Source organism: Protopterus annectens, chromosome 8.part1 (assembly GCF_019279795.1).
Source record: "Protopterus annectens isolate FY-2018-M chromosome 8.part1, PAN1.0, whole genome shotgun sequence".
NCBI lineage: Eukaryota > Metazoa > Chordata > Ceratodontiformes > Protopteridae > Protopterus > Protopterus annectens.
Genome location: NC_056742.1, coordinates 378540999 through 378563126, shown reverse-complemented (window position 1 = coordinate 378563126; position 22128 = coordinate 378540999). Strand labels below are relative to the sequence as shown.

The following is a 22128-nucleotide window of genomic DNA, read 5'->3' as shown; positions in this document are numbered from 1 at the left end:
GCGAGCACATTATTTTAGACAGATAAAAATCAATGAACGTTGATGGCACCATTTAAGATAATTATAGTAAAAAGACTGCACATGATGATGAACATTTGTTTAAAAAAGGATGACACAGATTTAATCTGCAGTACTAGAGAGAGTATAAAAATGGTATAGCCCCACTGATTTTTGTGTAGGGTAAAAAGGGATGGACACAGCTCTCAACTTCTTACAGGAAAAATCTGGACAAAGCCATATGCAGTGGGGAGACAAAGGCCCCAAAACAGGAAAAACGTTTAAACATTGCTCTTATAAAGTTAAGTTATTGCTAGAATAAACAGGGTTTGCATTAGCATGAATTTTCTAAAGGCTATAAAATCAGAAACTCTGTGTGCGTTATTTTCCAATTTCAGTCCTAATTGATTTGCCAGAAAACAAAGGATTTTATGAGGAACAAAACCAAAAACATGATAGAAAAATCTGGACATTCTGCAAAAATCTGTACAGTTAGAGATATGGGGGTGGATGGTTAATGGGTCATACTCTGCATGCACCCATCCAGCCACAACCCCCCCCCCATTTTTTTTTATGCGGTCAGGGTGTCACTTCCAACAGTGACAATCATTTACAGCCAAGGACATACTCTGCATCAGCAGTATTGAAATCTACTGGCAGACATATACCTAAAGCACAGAGGCTAAATACTGCAGCATATACAACTGTTACAGTAAGACGCATTTGACTTCTACAACTTGTCACTTTTAGAAATTAATGCCAACAAACTTTTAAGCACATTTTTTGTAGCCACTCCATTTTACTTTTGTGAACTATTTGTGCTCTTCACAGGGATGCAGCACACTGAGCTACATTACAGAGTACTACCTGTAATAATAAAAAGCTGACAGATGGTACTACTAACATAAGATTATTTACACTTTGCAAAGGTACTTACAGAATATTTACATTACTGCTCTGTATTCTGTTTTCAAGTTACTGGGGGAGAATAGTCACCCTCAGGGAAATGTTACTGCACGAAGTCTATTACAATTAGACTATAAGCTTCAACTGGAGTATATCGGGTACTGAAAGAATACAACAGTCAACTAAAACAGAACATCAGTGTCTTTTTTTTTTTTTTTTTTTTGGGGGGGGGGGGGTACAGTTCAGGCCAAATTTCTGTACTTTATGTAGAAGGTTTCAGATACAGAAATTTGGGTAGTACAGATCACATTTTTGACAATTCCTGCAGGAAGGCAAAGTTTCATCTCTAGGATAATAATTTTAAATTGCTTATTTAAAATGGATTAAATTAGCATATGACATTTTCCCCCAGTGGTTTACTCAAGACACAAATAGACATCTATTCATCATATAGGTTTATAAACATTACCCAGGCTATACCTTCAAATGGTCTTTTGTGATCAGTGTATTAACCCAGTATACAAATTGAATAAATAAATTCCCTATAGATGAACTAAGAAAAATTAATACTGACTGATCATGTGGTTCATAAGTGATAACACATGGGGGGGGGGGTGTCATTTATGGGGGCAGTACTACACTTGAAATGCTGCATACAGTGCCAAAATTAAGTATATTGACAGGTCCCATATACAAGATTTCTATACATAAATATTTTAGTTAATCACTGTTAAAATTGTCTTGCATACTACAATTCACTTAAATACAATTATACTTAATTGATGTTGTATGGAAAATATACCATGGCCTAAAGCAGTTAATCAATGCTTCAGCCTTCTTACAAAATTGCTTTATTTTAATGATTAAACTCTAAGCTATGCAGAAATAGCAAACTTCAAATAAACCAGCTTTAACCATCTGACCAGCCATGAGTAATTTATATCCAGTCAGCTCTGCTTGGTTGTCTATTTACACCGGCAAATTCAGTTACATGTTCAGGACACTTAACTTATCATATTAGGCCTAGCTCACTTATCATATTAGGCCTAGCTCACTTATCATATTAGGCCTAGCTCACTTATCATATTAGGCCTAGCTCACTTATCATATTAGGCCTAGCTCACTTATCATATTAGGCCTAGCTCACTTATCATATTAGGCCTAGCTCACTTATCATATTAGGCCTAGCTCACTTATCATATTAGGCCTAGCTCACTTATCATATTAGGCCTAGCTCACTTATCATATTAGGCCTAGCTCACTTATCATATTAGGCCTAGCTCACTTATCATATTAGGCCTAGCTCACTTATCATATTAGGCCTAGCTCACTTATCATATTAGGCCTAGCTCACTTATCATATTAGGCCTAGCTCACTTATCATATTAGGCCTAGCTCACTTATCATATTAGGCCTAGCTCACTTATCATATTAGGCCTAGCTCACTTATCATATTAGGCCTAGCACAGACAAATGATCTGCTCAGATTTCCTTACTGAAAGCTAGAAATAAAAGTAAAATGCATATGTAAAGCTGCAATACTGAAGACTAATTAAAAAACACAGATAATAATCCATAAAATGCAAACAGAAATATCATCAGAACAGTGAAATGTACCCATCTAACAAGACAAAATAACCCCACTACCCCTCATGCTACTCCACAGGTGTATTGCAAACACAGACAAGAATCTTACTCTAGCATCATGACTTTGGCACAAACCTGCCCTTCTTTCAATGTAGTGTTCAGCTACACCAAATAGTCTTAAAGAAAGGACTTATAAAAACACTGTCCTCAAATCAAATGTCTTGCCATTATGGCTACAATGCTTGAAATAATCAAAGGAGGTACCTAGTCATTTTTCACCAAATGACAAAAGTCTCGAAAAGCAAAACAACAATTTCATAACGATTTAGAGTATTAGGTACGGTTCTAACTTACCAGATCTTTTTCTGTACAAAATATGACTAAAATAAATTATGCATTAAATATTCGTTTACAGAAAGGCCCAAGGTGCTGGAATACATTGTCTACTAAGCAGACAGAAGAACTGAGCAGTGCAAATAATTATCCATTCTACTAAACATATATTAAATTACCAAAGAATTGCAAAATTAAAATAAATCTACTTTACTATGCTAAGAATATTATTTTTTAGTCAGTTTACAAAGCAAATTGACCGGGTATCGCTTCATCAGCTACAAGAATACAGACCAGTTCATGCGATAAAGGACATATCTTTTGGGGGGGGGGGGTTAAGACCTAAATAATTACTTAGTAGGTTTTTTTTTCCTATTTTGCTCCTGATATGGATTGTTTAAAATTCCAAACTACAGCAAAACATACAGTAGGTACATTGGGTGGCACAACATCAAGCAAACAGAGTGCAGAAAGAGAATATAAGCCATGCCCCATACTGCTCAGCATTGCATTACACAGACTAGTATTCATTTGGAGCCTTAACAATTCTACATTATATACTATGCTACACTGAAAGGTATAGCACATACTCATGGTTATTAATTTAAAATAATCAATAGTAAACAATATTGCATCATATTAATCAAAGCAATTTTTGTAAGTAACACATTTTAACAACACAATAAGTATATTAGGTCAGAAATGAAAGATTAAGAGTTATAACCATGACTGCACTGAATGTCAGTAGAACACCTGCTTAAATGGGCAACCACGCCTCTGACAAGTGCAAACAAGGGTGAGGCAAACTACACACAGGTGAGCTAGCCTCCACTTCATACTAACCCATGACATCCACTCAGCAAGACAACCTGGCAAAATAAAACACATTCATACATCGTACTTAAATTGTATCATATACTCCAAATATAAATCCTAAAACATAGGGGGAAAAAACTATAAGTAACCAGTTTCTCTTGTAACTTACCTGCTCTAATAATGAATAGATCTGTTTGCTTGTCTGAATTAAAATCCCCAAAAGCAGCAATAGTGCCACGAGACTCCGTTCCAAAAAGCTCTCTGGTGACATTTTGAAGGGTAGACACAACCCCATATTCCGAAACGAGAACAAACAAAACCCATAAAATGGGACAAGAGTAAAACACCTTACCACTCATTACTAGCCTCTTACCCGGACATAGCATATACATGCACAACACTGTTCGTTTTACGGCAGGGGCGGGTAATCTGTCAGATTCAACAGTGGCATTTTAACTCTAAGCGGAAAAGGAAGAACAATGTAACACATATATTTATATTCTGGTGTAGTTTGTAAGCTACACAAGAAAATCATCGCAAAACAAAATTAACATTTTGAGAGGAAAAATCTGGTAAAACATCAATTGTTCCCAAAGTACTACTCAACTTCCGGGATTGAACTTTGCGGCAGTGTCGTACAACCGTTTAGTTGTTATACTCATTTCTGTTAACTATGGCTCGCATGGTAGATGTAAGCTGGAAGGTCTTGGAAAGAAGAGCTAGATCAAAACGTTCAGGTTTGACACGTTAACTTGCACGGCACTTGCAAAGCATTTCGCTGATGTGCATATTGCTTTGCTGAGAGTTTTTTTGCTTTTGTCCTAGTTTTCGGAGCGTTGTTAGTGCTGTTTTGGCATGATGTCAGTGTGTTAACACTGCTGCTGATAGGGGTTGTTGACTGCTACTGTTACCTTGTCTATTTTTAAGCTGAGAAGCAACAGTAGGTCACTTAAAGGGCATCTCTGACAACTTCAGTATTAAAAGGCCTTTACTAGAAAGCTTTCTCCCCTCACTGATTTGTTTGTCCACTTTTAAAGTTACTATGTGTATTCCTTTGGATAAATAAGTCACACTGTCCTTGCATATATCAACCTATACACAATTTATGTGGTCTTTCACCTTTTGTAGTGAGCACAAAATTACGTCACTATATTTCTGCTTCAGTTATTTTTTATTGGCAACTTTGCAGCAAATTTATGATTATTTAATTTCTTACGAATTTTTCACTTACCTAATTATTTGGAATGACACCTAAGTGAAACTGTACTGCAGCACTTGGCAGCTTTCTTACCTGAAACTTCAAATTAAACACATCATTAACATTTCAGTAAAGTGAAAGCAAGAATACTGCACAGATTTCTGACTGCTAAGCATCAGGCCTACTGTAAAATTTAAGGGACATTTTTCCTTGTAGCAGCATTGCTGCCTCTTAACAACTCCACTAACTTTGCATGCATTTAATTTTAAAACAATTGCCTTAATCTTCACTAACTGCCTTCGAATTGCAATAGTTCATCCAGAAAAACCTGACAGTTTTCACCATTTGGAAATGGCCAGCTCTGGTGATGTAATGCCAAAGCCTTCAAGAACTTTATCAAGAGCTGGTAAGTTTTATTCTTGACTAGCCTATAATTTTTTAGCCTTTAAAATGTCACCACTTTGTCATCTGTCTTACTGTTATCATGCACTGTACTTTCCTGCTGATTGCTTTAGAAATCATCCTTGTTGAACTATGTGTTTGGTCATTAATTCAACTTTCTTTTAGGCCTGTGCAGTTCTTTTGTTAAAGTGAGTATTGGTGATCACAAATACAGCATGTTGGTCCTTTCTGTTTCACTTTAAACAGATGTAAATACATGCATCATTCATAATATACATGTAATTTATAAATTTGATTTTTCAGGGCTTATTTCAGTTTAAATCAGACTTTATTCAAATTTTGTTCATTCCCTTATTATCCCTTACTTTATTATTTTTATTTGCTGCAACTTATTAACATTGTTACCATGTGTTTAGAGTATCTTTCCTTTTTGAAGTGTGTGTGTGTGTGTGTGTGTGTGTGTGTGTGTGTGTGTGTGTGTTAGCTGTCTTTGAGGAGGGTGGATAAACATTTAGTAAAATAAATTTTGTTCTTGTGGATTTATTGACCTGTCATCTTCTGGATTTTATTTCCTTTAAAGTATGAGAGAGTGCTTTGGATATACTGTAGTTTTGTGTAACATTTTTATTTTTTTCAGAAGACTGATTTGAGGAGGTTTATCTGTTTATTATAACCATAATATTTTCCTTTGATAAGATGTTTTGTCAAAAAGTAGACCATGATGAGTTGAGCACTGTAACATTTAATCAAAAAGAGTATCATCAGTTTGATGTTTTATTTTGTGAATGTGAATCTTGGTATATATGATTGATGTGACATAACTGAAGCTTCTGGATAGTTAACACAGTGGATAATATTTTGTGTAGATGTACTGCAAATTCAGATTAACTTAAGTGTATAGGATGAGGGTTTGTGGTGTCATATTACTATGAATAATTGCATTGTGTTTAATCAATATGTGATTATTTGACCCAGAAAATCTAAAATGTTGAAAAATAACAACTCAAACAGTGATATTCCCAAATACACAATAGAAAAAAGAAAAACATTTTTTTTCGTCTCCAACATAGGGGCAAACCCCACACCTCCAAACTCTATGTTCTAGCTCCAAGATTGCTCAAAGTCCAGGACAAGGGAGAAAGTGATAAAAATGGAACATTCACCTTCTTCATCTTTAACTGTAGTTACAAGAAGCAACCAACCTTTCAGTGATTATGTTCTGAGCAGTGACCATGTGATACTTACTAGCAGTAGGTTTTACATGGGATGGAGTCCACATGTGATATGTTTGCCTCTCACTCTCATTCAAAATTCAGAGTCCCATTGAACTGTTGCGTAAAGTAGGCTGTTATCTACATACCAACTATAAAATGAGGGTTCATAAGATAAGGGGGCATGGGACTGTTGAAGTGTGCTAGTATCACAATTAGACTGATAATTTAGGGTCATAAAAATGAGTGATATTTGACAAAGTGCAGGTTGAACTGTTGAGGTGGCGATTCTTTTTGAAAATAGGTTGTTTAATGGAGTGTATATATCATGTAGACAGCAGCAAGAAATCGGTAAAATATAATGTATGTGTCAAATATGAATAATCAGTCCTTTGCCTAAAGTCCTAGTTCTGTGTATATTTTAAATTTGGATGAAAAATCATCACTTGATTCAAAAGCACAATTTTTAGATATTTAGGTGTTTTCAGGAAGAAAAAGTTGTGAAAGAAGATGCATAACTCTTATCAGGCAAGGGGCTTTGAAGTCTGATTTGAAGTGTATGTTTGCTGGTTATACGTTTGATAAGGTTTTCAAGTTGAAAATTGCCAATTTATGCTACCTGTACACACGAATTTCTGTTGACCTTAACATTCATTAATTTGTAGTCCAGCTGTAGCAAATCTTTAAGAGAAACGCTGTGATGCTTTGCAGTTAAATCCCTGGATTCACATACCAGTAGTGTTGTACCAGTACCAGTTGTGAAAGAAGATGCATAACTCTTATCAGGCAAGGGGCTTTGAAGTCTGATTTGAAGTGTATGTTTGCTGGTTATACGTTTGATAAGGTTTTCAAGTTGAAAATTGCCAATTTATGCTACCTGTACACACGAATTTCTGTTGACCTTAACATTCATTAATTTGTAGTCCAGCTGTAGCAAATCTTTAAGAGAAACGCTGTGATGCTTTGCAGTTAAATCCCTGGATTCACATACCAGTACCAAATGTACACATAACTGAACGGTTTATTTCCATACTTATGCTCAAGTCATGTGTTACTGCTGTGAGAGATGTCAAATCAGGGGACCAGCATTAGTGCGATGAAAGTGGTGAGCTTGTTAGATACGTTGCTTAAGTTTATGTACTGCTCACATTGCGAATTGTACTATATGAAGAAGGTAACATGGTTGGTCTACAGAAAGTCATTCTAAAACCTGAAAGCATAGATGTGGAGAGATCACCGACTGCCTGCTTTACATGGAAGAGCAGGCCAAGTATCAATGTTTTACTCAGTAGATGGGTGGAATATGTAAGATGTGTTAGGAGTGAAATATAGTACTTTTAGATCTGGCCTGTCAGTGTTTATGTGAAGAACAACTTTTGTCTGCTGAATGTTTGCTTTTTTTTTTTTTTTCACAGTTAGTAAAAACTGGTTGGAATGAGGGAGGAGAAGTAGGACTGGTGTTAGTGAGTTTTGGAGACAGGGTCAGTTGCCTGAGTTTTGAGTTTTTGCAGGTGCACAGTGTCAGAACTGTTTGTGGTGGGAAGTGAGTAGTATGGGATATGTTGTCATGAAGTTAGTTGGGATTCTGTACACACTCTAAATACCATCCGTACTAAACAGGAGTTTTTCTTTATCAAAAACAAGCCAAGCATGACTGTCTTAGTCAATGAGATTAGGTGAGCTACTGCAGAATTTTTTGGGAAAGAAGTTAAAATTGTTTGAACTACTTACAAATGTTTTTGGCTCAGGGAATTGCCTGGGTGCAGAAAATTCCATCACTGCTTATGTTAAGTCCAGTCCTTTCAGTCAACCTAGTCTTAGAAAAATTGTTGGAGTCACACAGGGCACCAAGGATAGGAGCTGCTTTGATTTGAATTTCAGTAACAGGGGGCCTAGAATTTTCAAGCAAAGCCAGAAATATGGGTAGAGTGCTGCTGTCCTTTTCTGTAAGCCCACCTCTTCCTTGAATCCCCCTGAATCACAGAACGCTAGGAAAGGGAGAAGGCCTAATCATATTAGTCATCCAGCAGGGGTTAGGGGATTTTTTTAAGCTCTTAACTGTCGTACTGTTGGCAGAAAGGGAAGGAAAAGTGCTTACAATGCTGAGTCGAGTCTTAAGTATGTCCATATTACTGCACACCTGTGACTCGCACCTAGAAGGTGGTGCATGCTTTTGGTAGGTTTGTCTTCTCCCAAATCCTAGGTGCAGGAGCTGAACTTCTTGGTTTTCTTAAAGGAGTTATTTCTGTGTCAAGGCTCACTTAACACCTTCATTTGAGACAGGCTAACTGGCTTAAATCACTCGCTCTCATCCCTGCCCACCCACCCAGGCTGCTAATTGAATCTGAGTTGTGTGGAGTATAGTCATGCCAAAAACCTCTGTGCCATGAAGGCACCATGCAGATTTTGTTTAATATTGAAAAATGCTGTGTTTTTTATCACAAAGGATTGGGCTGTTTGCCTTCAGAGCACTCTTTGTGAGGAGTGTTGCTTTTTATTCATTTATGTTTTCATTCATTTTTGTTACCCATTTATCCAGTTGTAGGTCATGAGAAACTATAACCTGTCCTGGCAGGTAAAAGGTTTAAGGCAGGAAAGTAGTCCTGGATGGGATACCAGACCGTCCTAGGGCATTCTGTCACACACACAAACATACCCACAAAGTATGCTGTTGCTCACTCATACATACAGATTCTGTGACTCTTGTTTACACACACCTATTTACAACTTCAGAAAGTAGCCTCCTAAATCTCTTGCTGGGTGTTCAAGGAAACCAGATACCTCTATAGCACCCCTTATGGACACAGGCACAACATGCATTGTCCTCACAGCTGGCATCCTAGCTAGCAGACAGAAATGTTGTGCCAAATACTGTAGCCCCATTTAATTGTTCTCTTGTTAAAGCTTATTTATTATACATTTGTTTACCGGGAAATTCCGACTGGACACGGGTCCTTTTTCAGTGGACGCCCGGGGAGAAAAGCTCCTCAGAAAGACATGGTAGATGGTAAACAGTAACAATCAATGTATTAATACAGTAGAGGTGATCATGACATGGAGAAATACAGGAGCAAATTTGTTCCAGTTCAGTAGTAAGCTCTAAATTACAAACCTTGAGAAATAAGAAGTGAAACACAGAGCTACAAATTATCTAAACAGTCACTAGATAACAATAATAATAGACTAAATGATAACTAAATCCTGGAAGGATTAACAAGCAGTGAGTAATCTTCAGTTTAGTTTTATAGTGATAGAGGGGATACTCTAACACTGGGAAAGGAGCGAAGGGTTGAAGGGGGTTAATTAGACAGGGTTAGGACAAGGACAAAGCCAGTGAGAACTCGGGTGAGATTTAAGTGCAGTCTTGAAAAGACTGCAGGAAGGAAGGGTAGTTATGGCAATGGGAAGGTTGTTCCAAAGCTGGGATATAGCACAGGAAAATAGTGCTTCACCTGCTGAGTTTTTGGCTTTGGTGACCTGGAGTAGATTTTTGTTGCAGGAGCATAGTGGTCTGGAAGAGTGGTAGGGTTGGAGAATTGTATGGAGCGATGGGATTCGGAGAGGGTGGTTTACTAGTTTATGAGCAAAGGTGAGTTGAGTTTGGTGTAGGAATTGTGGGAGTTCAAGCCAGTCAAGGTCTCTAAGGGAGACACAGTGGTGGCTGCAGTAAGAGGCGCCAGTGGCAAATTTTGTGATTTTATTGCAGCAGACTTCGAGTTTGCATATGTCTGCCTGTCTAATATTTGTTGGTTGGGTGATGCGTAGAGTAGGGTGGATATTAGTTGGGAATTGGCGATAGAGACTCTTGCTGGTTTGGTGAGGTATGACGGCTTTTGTATAAGGCATCCATTTTTTTGTGAACTTTTTTTATTGTTAGTGATATGTGGGTGTCAAATTTGTGATTTTTGTCAATCTGTACGCCAAGTAGTTTTGTGTGAAGTGTTGGTGAAGTAGAGATATTATCCTTGGCTTGAATAGTGAAGTTTGGGATGTTTGGGGTACATTTAGAGGATTGGAAGATGAGGAGTTTGGTTTTATTTGGAATGAGGAGAAGCTGGGCATTAGATAGCCAGCTTTCAACTGAAGAGAAAGATTCTTGTGTGATCTGTTGGAGTTGGGGCTGAGCAGATGAGGGTGGAATCATCTGCATACTGTATGAGGGAGGCATGTTTGGTGGCAGTGTGCAGATTATTGTTGAAAAGGAAGAAAAGTAGGGGGTCAAGGATGGAGCCTTGGGAAACCCCGAGAGTAGCAGGGAGACGAGTGGATAGATTGTTGTCCCAAATGACTGATTGCTGGCGGCCTTGTAGATAGCTGTGGAACCAGTTTGTGGCTGGTGTGGAGAAAGAGAGGTCAGATAGAGCAGAGAGTAGAAGATTGTGTGACACAATGTCAAAGGCTTTAGATAGATCCAGAAATACAGAAGAGGAGAGGAGGTCATTGTTTTTGTGATGGAGGATAGTGCTGGTGAAGGATAGGAGAGCAGTTGTCGTGCTGTGGTGTGGTCTGAAACCATGCTGGGTATTGGACAGGAGGTTATTGTTAAGGAGGAATTTGGAGACCTGTGAGTTGATGCATTTTTCAGGTATCTTGGAGAGGGGGGCGAGGATGGCAATGAGGCAATAGTTGGAGAGGTCAGTGGAGGGGCCACCTTTGTGGAGGGGAATGATGTGTGATATTTTCCATAGCGTGGGTACATAGGATTCAGATATGGAGCGGTTGATTAATATGGAAATAGGATAAGTTAGGCATTGGGTGCTATCTTTAGGTATTCAGCGAGCAGGTAGTCAGCTGCTAGTTTTGTGGGTTTGAGTTTTATCAGGAGTCTTTTTATGTAGGAGGTGGGTACTGTGGAGAGAAAGAAGGTAGGGAGGGGTGGTTTTGGGTTGGGGGAGGGGTGGTTTAGGGTTGGGTGAGGGGGGAATTAGTGTAGGAAAGTGTTTTTTTTGTTTGTTTTTTTGTTGGGGATAGAACGGATTCTGTGAAGTGTTTATTGAAGGAGTCAGCAGTGCTACTGGTGGAGAGAGGGTTGGTTGGTAAGGGGGGGGGGTGCTTACTTTTCCTGGCAAGAGTATAGAGTTAATTGTAGATCAGAAGTCCTTTGCATTGTTTTGGGAGACTGATAGAAAAAGGCTTTGTCTGCTTTTACTTGCTTTTTGACCTTGTTACATAGTTGAAGGAAGAGTTGCCTGAGGGGTTTTTAGTTATGTGCCAGCGTTCCCATGTTTTATCCTTGGTTTTTTTTGTAGCCAGGGGGAGCTCATAGTTCTGATTCTGGTGTTTCTCAAGGGGGCATGGAAGTTAAGGATGTTGAGGAAGGTACTGTTAAAGAAATTAACTGCTTCAACTTGTTTGAGATACTTTAGAGGTGACTAGTTTACATTCTGGATGGAGCACTTGGGGCTAAAATTAGCTTTGTTGCGAATGTCTGTGGGTAATGGGTTTGCAATCATTAATGTGATTTTTTAGTAGGAAGGTTGGGGAATGGTCACTGAGGGAGTCAGGTAAATAGCCTGCTAGGTAAGTGTGAGGGGCTTTAACTAAGACCCAGTCAAGAATGGTGTGGTTATTGGGGTTTTTATTGATCGTAGTGGGAGGTTTGTATTGGCTGAGAGAAACCATGGAGACTCAGGTGGAGGGCTGGGTGGTTGCTCTTGCAGGATAGCCAACTGATGTTAAAACCCCCGAGGATGATAGTTTCTTGAGGCAGGGAGAGATTGGCCCAGTCTGTTAGGTTTTCAAGGGGAGGTATATTTTGGCTTGGCAGGAAATAGCACCCTATAATGTTGTTTGATTTTTTTTAGGGTTTAATTTGAGGGTGGTATAAAGTATTTCTTCCTTTTCAAACTGGGGAGCTGATTTGGTGAGACTCTGGATGTTGAGGTGGTGTTTGTACAGCAGTGCTACACCTCCACCTCCTCCTTTTCTGGATAATCTGTCCTTCCGGAGGATGTTGTATTCAGGTGGGAGTATTTCCTCACTTTTGATGTGAGGTTTGAGCCACGATTCGGTTAGGATTTTTTTTTTACTAAATTACTGACGTATGATTTAAGGTGACCTATGACCTATGACCATTTCCACCTTGGCTTATTTGCTTTATGCCTTACCAATGTCTTCTTTAAGGTTAGTAAGAATTCTCAAGTTTACTGCTGCTTAGGCATTCCCTTGCCTTTCCCCACTGCATGGTGGCATTCCTGTGATGTGCAGCTGTTATTCATTTCAATAATTCATTTAATTTACACTTACTTTCCTGTCTGCCCTGCACATTTGGCTTGAATGGTGTGTTAAGTAGTTTTTCTTTATGTTTCCTAGTCTAGTTTGATTTCATTGTACACAGTCATGTAATTTCTTTCACTCCCTTTTAACACCTTTTGAGGATTTTACTCTTTTGCACTCTTTAAGTATATAGATTTATTTATAATTTTTAATTCATGCTAGTTTTCTTTGTCCTACCTTTGCTACACTTTCCCCGACTTAATGTTCTACTTCCTGCTCCGTTTGAATCACTACTGTTTTTTAAACAGATGTATTTAACAACAGTTTCTGCATCCAGACATACAGGAATATAAAGACTGTCAAGCATGCAGTAAGTTATTAAATGTTGCAGTTATTCCAGTGTGGTATGTATACTTTAGCCAGATGAAAAAAAAAAAACTGTTCCATTGACATCCATTCATCAGTACATGTGTCTACTCCCCAAAGATTAAAAAGAAAATAGCTAGAACCTTAATGCGAGTTTGCAAAGATGCAGTCTGAATCCTATTTAAATCTTTTGAAATATACTCCATTTTATATTTCAGGGAATATCTTCAAGAACTTTTGAAGGCTGTGTGAGATGCTCATGGATTGTGTGCAGAGTTTATTCATTCTTTAAAGGAAATAGGATGTCTTGTCCAGTTTCTGGCAGTAAAAATGACAGTATGTGGTTACTGTTTCAGAGTTGTGGTGCTTTTATAAGACATTTTTGAAGTAACTGAGGCGTACCAGTGGAAGTGACATGTTTGTCAGTTTTGGTTTCTAAAAGCATGCAGTCACTGACTAGTAATGACAAAACCAAGATTCTTTAACTGTCACTGTGATTGTCAACTGCATTGAGGATTGTTGTGGTTTTAATGCTAGTTTTGAAATAAACCTCTGTACTAGATGGGATTGTGAATCCTTCTAAACAGGCAGGAGTGGTAGTGCTGCTCTGTTTAAATTTGATGTAGAGTGTCTTTACTCGCTCAGCCAGTTTCTCTTATAGCTATTCTTGTACTGTATTCTCATTGTTTATTTATGTGCTAACTAGTTGGATGGACCCGTCACTGGACCCATTTCCTTTTCAGGCATGACCTGGACACACAGCGTGCACCTGTACAAACTGACAAAGTTATTGGTTATTTAACTTCAGATATAACACGTAGCTCACATTAAATATTGACATCCAGAAAAATATTTGCAGTAATATTTATGTACAAAAATAATGCACAACTTCTAGATGCTTAATCATAAAAGCAAAGTATATTTACTTTATATTTATGTTCATATTTAGAGAAAGCATCCAAGCAACTTCAAAGTACAGTAAACACGACAATGTAGTTAAAAAATTTAACACAATTTACTGTTGATATTATACAAAACAAATATCCAATGCTACTTTTGTTTCTGTAGCTCTAAAAGACCAGTGGAAGCGCTAGCTTTAACCATGTACGTATTGACAAATATTTAGAATTTTCGTAATCATCATTATTAAACATGTATTTTTTTTAAGTGACACTTTTTCACATTTAGTAGTATAAAAGAAAACCAACCATAATCACAGTTCCGTTATTTTCATGCAGTGTAGGTTTATTTTCTAAACTCGCATTCACTTCAATGTTATATAAATTGCTAATTTTCTGATTTTAAAATTCTCTCCTCTGGACATTATTCTGCACATATTGTTCCTACAAATTCCATTTCATTTAATTCTATGTAATTTACACTTTCCTTTTTCTGAAGGATTACTTTTCTAGTTTTTACTGCTTTACAGTATTCAATTCTTCAGTTATGATTTGTTTACGTTTTGATTTTCAATTTTTTAGCTGCTGCTTTTTTGGCGGCTAGTAGCCTTAAAAACTTAGCGAAGCCTTTACATGTTTAGGGAGTTCATATCCTATATCTCGGCTCAGAAGAATTATTTCCATGGTTATAATCCTTTGCTCCCCCAATATTTCTGACAGAGTTCTCCTTAAGGAATTTTTAAAGTCCGCCAACTCATTACATTCCCAAAAAATACTTTCCCAGTTACCTCTGTCTTTCTTATCACAACTCTAACATTTGCTGGCTACCTGAAAAAAAAAGTCTCTGAAGTCTGCTTAGGGTATAAAAATAGCAGTGCAGACATTTTATGCAAAAATTCAAAACCTTCTGCACTTTGTTGTTTGCTTGGTAGCACCGACATGCTCAGAATTTGACAATTTGATAGCCGTTTTAATTTGGAAAATATCAGCATGTTTGTAATAACACTGCTGATGTAATGTCTGCAGGGCCTGTTGGCATAAAGTATGTTTTCAGTATTCAGTTGTATTATATGACCAAAACGCATACAACAACAAGATGTTTGAAATATTAGTAGAGTCTGGAAACTATATGTCTGTATCCTTGAATGAAATCTATATCGGATACAGACGTATTGACATGTTCCTTGAGAAATTTTTGTTAGATGGAAGAATAGATCTAGACTTCTATAAATTTTTGACTGTGGAACATCCCACATTGGCCACTATCGTGGGAGTTCTGAAAGTACATAAAAATATACGTGACCCGCCATTTTGACCAATAATTTCTGGTAGTCGATCGAAAATATTTCCTTTTGGAGTTGCCATAGACATGTGGCTAAAACATATTTATGATAAAATACCACGTTTGATTAAAGACTCTTGGATTTTTCTTGGGAATTTAACATCACAATTATGGAAAGAAGGAGTTATATTTATTACAATAGATGTAATCGATTTACTTTCATGTATCCCAAAGCTAGAGGGTCTAGATAGTTTTTGTAACAGTATTAGACAATATTCTAATTTGAAATGGGATCACATTAATCTTATTATGGAACTTATGTCAATATTTCTTGAGTATTATTACATTTATTTTGAAGACGAGTATTACAAGCTGACTCAGGGAGTGGCTATGGGGGCTGCATGTGCCCCTATATATGCAAATTTGGTCATGTTGGATTGGGAAACTGAGAAATTGTTTGAGTGAATATTTCAAGTTTATAAGACATTATACAAGATATTTGGACGATATCTTCATTTTATGGGAGGGACTCGAAAGTTTAATAGAGGAATTAATTAACTATTTGAATAGTACCAGTCACTATCTAAAATTTACTTATAATTACAGTAGTGAGGGAATTGCATATTTAGACACATTTGTTTCTATTGACAATGATGGTTTTATATCCCATATTTACAGGGAAAAACACGTTTTCCAGTAACTATTTGGAGTACTCAAGCAATCACCCATATAAAACTAAGAAGAGTATTTTCAAGGGGCAGTGCATTTGCGCTGCTAGAATGACCTCTATTTATAAAAATATGATGGATGAAATCAACTTCATATGTAGTTTATTTAGCAATAGGGGATACCCCTTTAAATTGATGGAAGAGATAAAAACATATGTGATAGGGGAATGGGGGAATAAATTCTCCCCAGTGTTGGGTAAACCCCTTATTAATAGGACTATAACGAATGAACGTGCAATTGAATACAAAATAGCATGTATACTGGAATATATCCCCCAGGTCACACAAATAAAACAAATTTTAAATAGATATTGGAATATATATACAGTAGACAGTGAATTGTATACAAAATGGGAACCAATATGAATTCTATTTTTGAGAGGAATAATAAGATAGATCACATGAGTACGCAGTATACTCGCGGTGGTGGTGCTGCGGTAGCGTTGTCGCCTCACAGTAAGACGCTCTCCGGTTTGATTCTCAGCTAGAGCGTCTTCTGCATGGAGACATGCGTGAATGGGCATACCTTCGTTGAAGGTTGTGCGTCAGGCCTGGCAAGCCGGTACATAAAAATCAACTGCCAGTCATTAGCGGACCGGAGTTCCGCTGTGGCGACCCCTAACCGGGAAAAGCTGAAAGACACAAACTAACATGAGTACGCAGTATAAGGGATCTAGAAAATGTGGATGCTGTAGACAATGTCAAGTTATATTAGAAGATGAAGGGATTATTTTAGAGAATGTTAATAGTAATTGTAATACTAAAAATATTATATACATGGCTAAATGTTCAGCATGTGCAGGTTTTTACATTGGGAAACCAAACGAATGTTCAAGAGAAGAATTTATGTCCATTTATATGGTAAACTAGTCTGTCATAGCGCCAAAGAACAAGCAAGACGCCAAATGCAGTTTAGCGCTTTCAACCATAGAATACTGGTCTTCCTCAGAACTGCAGATGATAACACTCTACCCGTTTAAAAAAACTTTTTGGCGCCAAAAAATGTATCCCTCCTTAAAGACATAACACACACATATGATGCGCATAAGATGCAATAATAAATAATGTGATATATAATATATATATTTTGTATTTTAAAAACTGCTTGTTTTGCACACAAAAACATAGATATATTGAAATTAAAAACACTCTTATTGCTAAACAATTAAAAAGTTAAAAAGTAGTCATGTCAAAGTGGTAAAACCCAATGATAATGTTAATAAAAATATTACACAGACAATAATGTGTATAAATTAATATAGTCATAATAAAAAAATGTAGTGTGAGAATTCATTGTCAACCTATCAACCTAACCTGTGTAAAATTACTACTGTAATTAATATAAATATCAAAATATAATATTTACAATAGATTCTGTTAAATCGTGTGTCAACCAAAACATTTTTTTCATAAACTAATCAGTATGTGTACATTATAAAATATAAAAAAACTATAACTGAAGAATATATATTATATAAAAAATTAACTAATAAGTGATCCTCCAAAAATGATATAAATTTAATAACAAGTTTGACCGACTTGGGCATAAAAGAATTCAACAGTTTTTTTGATGTATGTGGCTTCAATTATATTAGTTTATTAATGAAATATCATGATGAGAGATTAAGCAAGTTTATTCATGAAGTGGAAGTTTTAAACACTCAGATTGTGAATGATTTACTGTTCAAAGATTGGGAAAAACTATACAATAAGCAATATTCTGAAGCTGGTAAATGGGCATCCACCTTATGCAAGAGGAAATTTGACAAAATTAAGAGGGATAGAGAACAATACCATCAACAAACAGCTTATGTGTGGCCGAGAAAACGGAATGATGTTGTTGGTCAACATAAAGGGGGTAGGAACCACGATCAAGAGGTAATGTTGGGGGGTGATGCCCATACAGATTATGTTGAAAATCAAGATATTTATTATCGACCGGATTTTCGCACACACTTGAGGGACAATCATCCCCCATATTACAGAAAGGGTCCAAGGACATTCGTCAGAGGGAATCGGCAGGGGGGTCCGCAACAATACCGATATTAACCAGTAATTTGAATGTAGTGAACACAGCAGCTACATATACTACCCATCTAGGTGACAGTAATCAAGCTGTAAATATGAATGAGGATGATAATGAGATAGTAGTCAAAGGGAAAGTTTTATCTTACCGTCATTTTAATATCTACAATTACACAGACTTGCAGATAAATAAGGTACATTTTAGTTTATTTGAGAAGGGGTTGAAATTCATACCCAATCCTAAATTTTCATTAACTGACGTATTGATCGATTTCAAGAAATATATCAGGAAAATTAACTTAGAAGTCTTTTTTAAGGAAAAAAATATTAAGAAAGTTAAAAAAATTGATAGTGATGTTACAGTTGGTTCGAATTTGTCTATTAAGAGTAAGTTTACACCTCCAAATCACCCCATTATTGACACCTTTGATAAGGTTGTCACTAGAGAGATTTACAGTGAGTGTAATCAACTTAAGAAGTTGAAAGAGTATAGCAATTTGACATCGGAAGAGATTGGACTACTTCATTTTTTTAGAGATGCAACAACTCTATAAGAATTATGAAACCCAATAAAGAGGGGGGGGGCATTGCTATATATGATAATATGACATATATATATACAAAAAATGTATGATATTTTACATAATACAGGGAATTATGAAACAATTTCCAGGAATGAACTACACATTGCTTATCGTAGGATTGATTCCTATATTGAAGAGTATTTACTTGATGGGAGAATCACCAACGAGACATGCAACTTTATCAAAGTCGAATATCCTAAGGTAGCCACAATGGTAGGGATTCCTAAGACTCACAAAGATACTAATGACCCTCTCCTGAGACCCATAGTTTCGGGCAGTTACTCGAAGACTTTTAAGATGGGGAAGCTAATAGATACAATATTGAAAAATATTTATACCCTTATTCCACACATGGTCAAGGACTCGTGGTGTTTCCTTTCTATGTATCCTGTTTCTAACATTGAGAACATTAAATCTAAATACATAATCACTATAGATGTGATAGATTTGTTCTCATGTATTCCCAAAGAAGAGGGTCTAGAGGCTTTCTCTAATAGTTTGAGAAGGCATACTGACTTAGAATGGGACACTATATGTCTTTTAACAGAAATGATGTCATTGGTCTTAGATAATAACTTCATCTTTTTTGAAGGTGAGTTATTTAGGCAGACTAGGGGCGTAGCGATGGGGGCGGCTTGCGCCCCCATCTATGCTAATCTAGTCATGCTTAATTGGGAGGATGAGGTTTTATTTAAGAGCCCACATTTTTCTAAGGTCATTTACTACTCCAGATTTTTGGATTTGTATATGTTGTGGCAAGGAAGTGAGGAAGATCTGCAAGTTTTTATAGATTTCATCAATAATAGTAGTGATTATTTGAAGTTTACGCATGCTATTGATACAATTGGTTTACCATACTTGGACACTCTGGTAACACACAAAGATGGGAAGGTGAGCTCCAGAATTTATAGGAAAACTACTTTTTCCAATAATTATTTGGATTACACCAGTTGTCATCCCCCCAAGGTCAAATACAATGTCTTCAAAGGACAATGTATTAGAGCCGCAAGAATGGTTTCCGAGTTAACAGACATGGAAAAAGAATTAATACAAATCAAAAGGTATTTTTTACAACGAGGGTACCCTGAGTGTATGATGGAAGAGATTGTGTCATACATTTTAGAACAGTGGGGTACTAGGTATAAACCACTTTTGGGTTCAGGAGACATACAAACTATTCCTAACTTGAACAACAATGGAGTGGGACCTAGTTATTTAAGGGCATGTATTATACCATACAACATTGGGACTGACAAAATTAAACAAATTATCTTTAAGTTTTGGCATTTGATAAGTAGTGACCAACATTTAGTTAATATATTGGGTACTAAACCTAAATTTGTATACAGGATGGGTAACAACATAAAAAAATTATTAGAGTATCATTCAGAAGATAGTAAGAAGTACGGTTGTCATACAGGTAGTAGAAAGTGTGGTTTTTGCAATTATTGTAAATATATGTATTGTGATAAAAAAATCTTACTGAACAATGGACACAAAAGTTTGATTATATGCAAAAATGGAAATTGCAATACTAAACAAGTTATATATCTAGCGAAATGTGATACCTGTGAGGCATTTTATGTGGGGAGGACTGAACATAGTCTAAAAAAGCGTATTTACAATCATTTATACAGCATTAGGGTGAAGGATTCAACCAACGCTTTGTATAGACACGTTCAATTATTAGGTGTAGAACATACATTTAAATTTCTAATATTGGAAGAAATTATTAGCAGTCCTAGGGGAGGTGATGTTAAAGGATTGCTTGCATTTAGGGAGGCTTGGTGGCAATTGTATTTAGATGCCACCAGTCCACCTGGACTGAATGATAGTATATCTACTAAAAGTTTATTATTATAGTATACATACCTGTTTCTTGATTAACACTATGTGGCTTGAATAATTGTTTTTTTGCCAATAGACATGATGGATCAAACTTGTTATTAAATTTATATCATTTTTGGAGGATCACTTATTAGTTAATTTTTATATAATATATATTCTTCAGTTATAGTTTTTTTATATTTTATAATGTACACATACTGATTAGTTTATGAAAAAAATTTTTTGGTTGACACACGATTTAACAGAATCTATTGTAAATATTATATTTTGATATTTATATTAATTATTACATTAGTAATTTTACACAGGTTAGGTTGATAGGTTGACAATGAATTCTCACACACTACATTTTTTATTATGACTATATTAATTTATACACATTATTGTCTGTGTAATATTTTTATTAACATTATCATTGGGTTTTACCACTTTGACATGACTACTTTTTAACTTTTTAATTGTTTAGCAATAAGAGTGTTTTTAATTTCAATATATCTATGTTTTTGTGTGCAAAACAAGCAGTTTTTAAAATACAAAATATATATATTATATATCACATTATTTATTATTGCATCTTATGCGCATTATATGTGTGTGTTATGTCTTTAAGGAGGGATACATTTTTTGGCGCCAAAAAGTTTTTTTAAACGGGTAGATTGTTATCATCTGCAGTTCTGAGGAAGACCAGTATTCTATGGTTGAAAGCGCTAAACTGCATTTGGCGTCTTGCTTGTTCTTTGGTGCTATGACAGACTAGTTTATCGTGTTTTTGTCTTTTTTGTGGTGTATGCCTTGGCGTCATGTGGATTAAACTTTTGGATTAAAGACCTTACGTGGTGTCTACTGGAAGTGTTTCGCTTATTGGTGGTACCGAAGCTACATTTGTGGTTTGTACTATACATTTCGTTTGGTCCATTTATATGCTATTAAGAAGAATGATAGTATGAATGCACTGTATCGACATACAGTTGCTAAAGGTAATAGTTATAGTTTTAAATTTGCCATCTTAGAACATGTAAAAATGAACAGTCGAGGAGGAGATATAAAGGTGCACTTGGCTGAGAAAGAAGTGAGATGACAAATATTAACTGATGCATCCACTACACTGGGATTAAATGACTATATTACCATTAAACCCATCTTACAAAAGTTACAATAGGTGATAGACATGCGTAGGGTCATATGCATATACATTATTTTTAAATGTGTTAGCACTTTAAATGTAAGAGTGCAGTTTTCCACACTAGTATGATAGACACAATAGACAGATATAGAAAGTAAGATTCAGGATATGTGACATTATGAACTTCATCACAGTAGTATATAGGTTTAGAAATGTAATCTGTATATATTTTTAAAATGGTTTCTGGTTAAATTTGTAGTAAGTATTGTTGCTATTCAGTGGCCTCCTTATAGGTATATATCTGACATTTTAAATTTTATGTTTAGTTTATATACATAATTACTTCCCATAGGATTTTAACTGCTATATAAAAACATATTAACGGTTACATATACATATAATTTATATATTTTGTATATTATTTATGGAATTGATTATTAATGGATAAGTAAGAAAGGGACATGGTTATAATTATCATCGATCACTTTTACACCATCTACTAATGGAGTTACTTTAATGCAATAGATTTGAATATGTACAACTTAATACTTTGTAATAATTTGGTAGTATCTTTTTAAATGGTTTTATTATGTTGGCGCCAAAAAAA

At 36.0% G+C, this 22128-nt stretch overlaps 2 protein-coding genes across 5 annotated transcripts in view; one reads left to right on the top strand and one right to left on the bottom strand.

Annotated features, from left to right (window-relative positions):
* Positions 1 to 4190, bottom strand: part of LOC122810135 (T-cell immunomodulatory protein-like) — a 1047680-nt gene extending 1043490 nt beyond the window's left edge. Inside the window, exon 1 of the mRNA XM_044081609.1 lies at positions 3809 to 4190. Within this exon, the coding sequence (XP_043937544.1) occupies positions 3809 to 4031 (223 nt within the window). The 5' untranslated portion in view covers positions 4032 to 4190. The remainder of the gene's footprint in view (positions 1 to 3808) is intronic.
* A 63-nt stretch (positions 4191 to 4253) lies between these two features.
* PHKB (phosphorylase kinase regulatory subunit beta) overlaps positions 4254 to 22128 on the top strand; it is a 3137540-nt gene continuing 3119665 nt past the window's right edge. For 3 of the 4 annotated variants that reach the window (XM_044081952.1, XM_044081950.1, XM_044081951.1), the window contains exons 1-2: positions 4280 to 4376; positions 5151 to 5243. In XM_044081952.1, coding sequence (XP_043937887.1) covers positions 4313 to 4376; positions 5151 to 5243 — 157 coding nt within the window. In that variant the 5' untranslated portion in view covers positions 4280 to 4312. Of the gene's footprint in view, positions 4377 to 5150; positions 5244 to 22128 lie in introns of all 4 variants that reach the window. The other variant, XM_044081953.1, reaches the window with a different exon arrangement.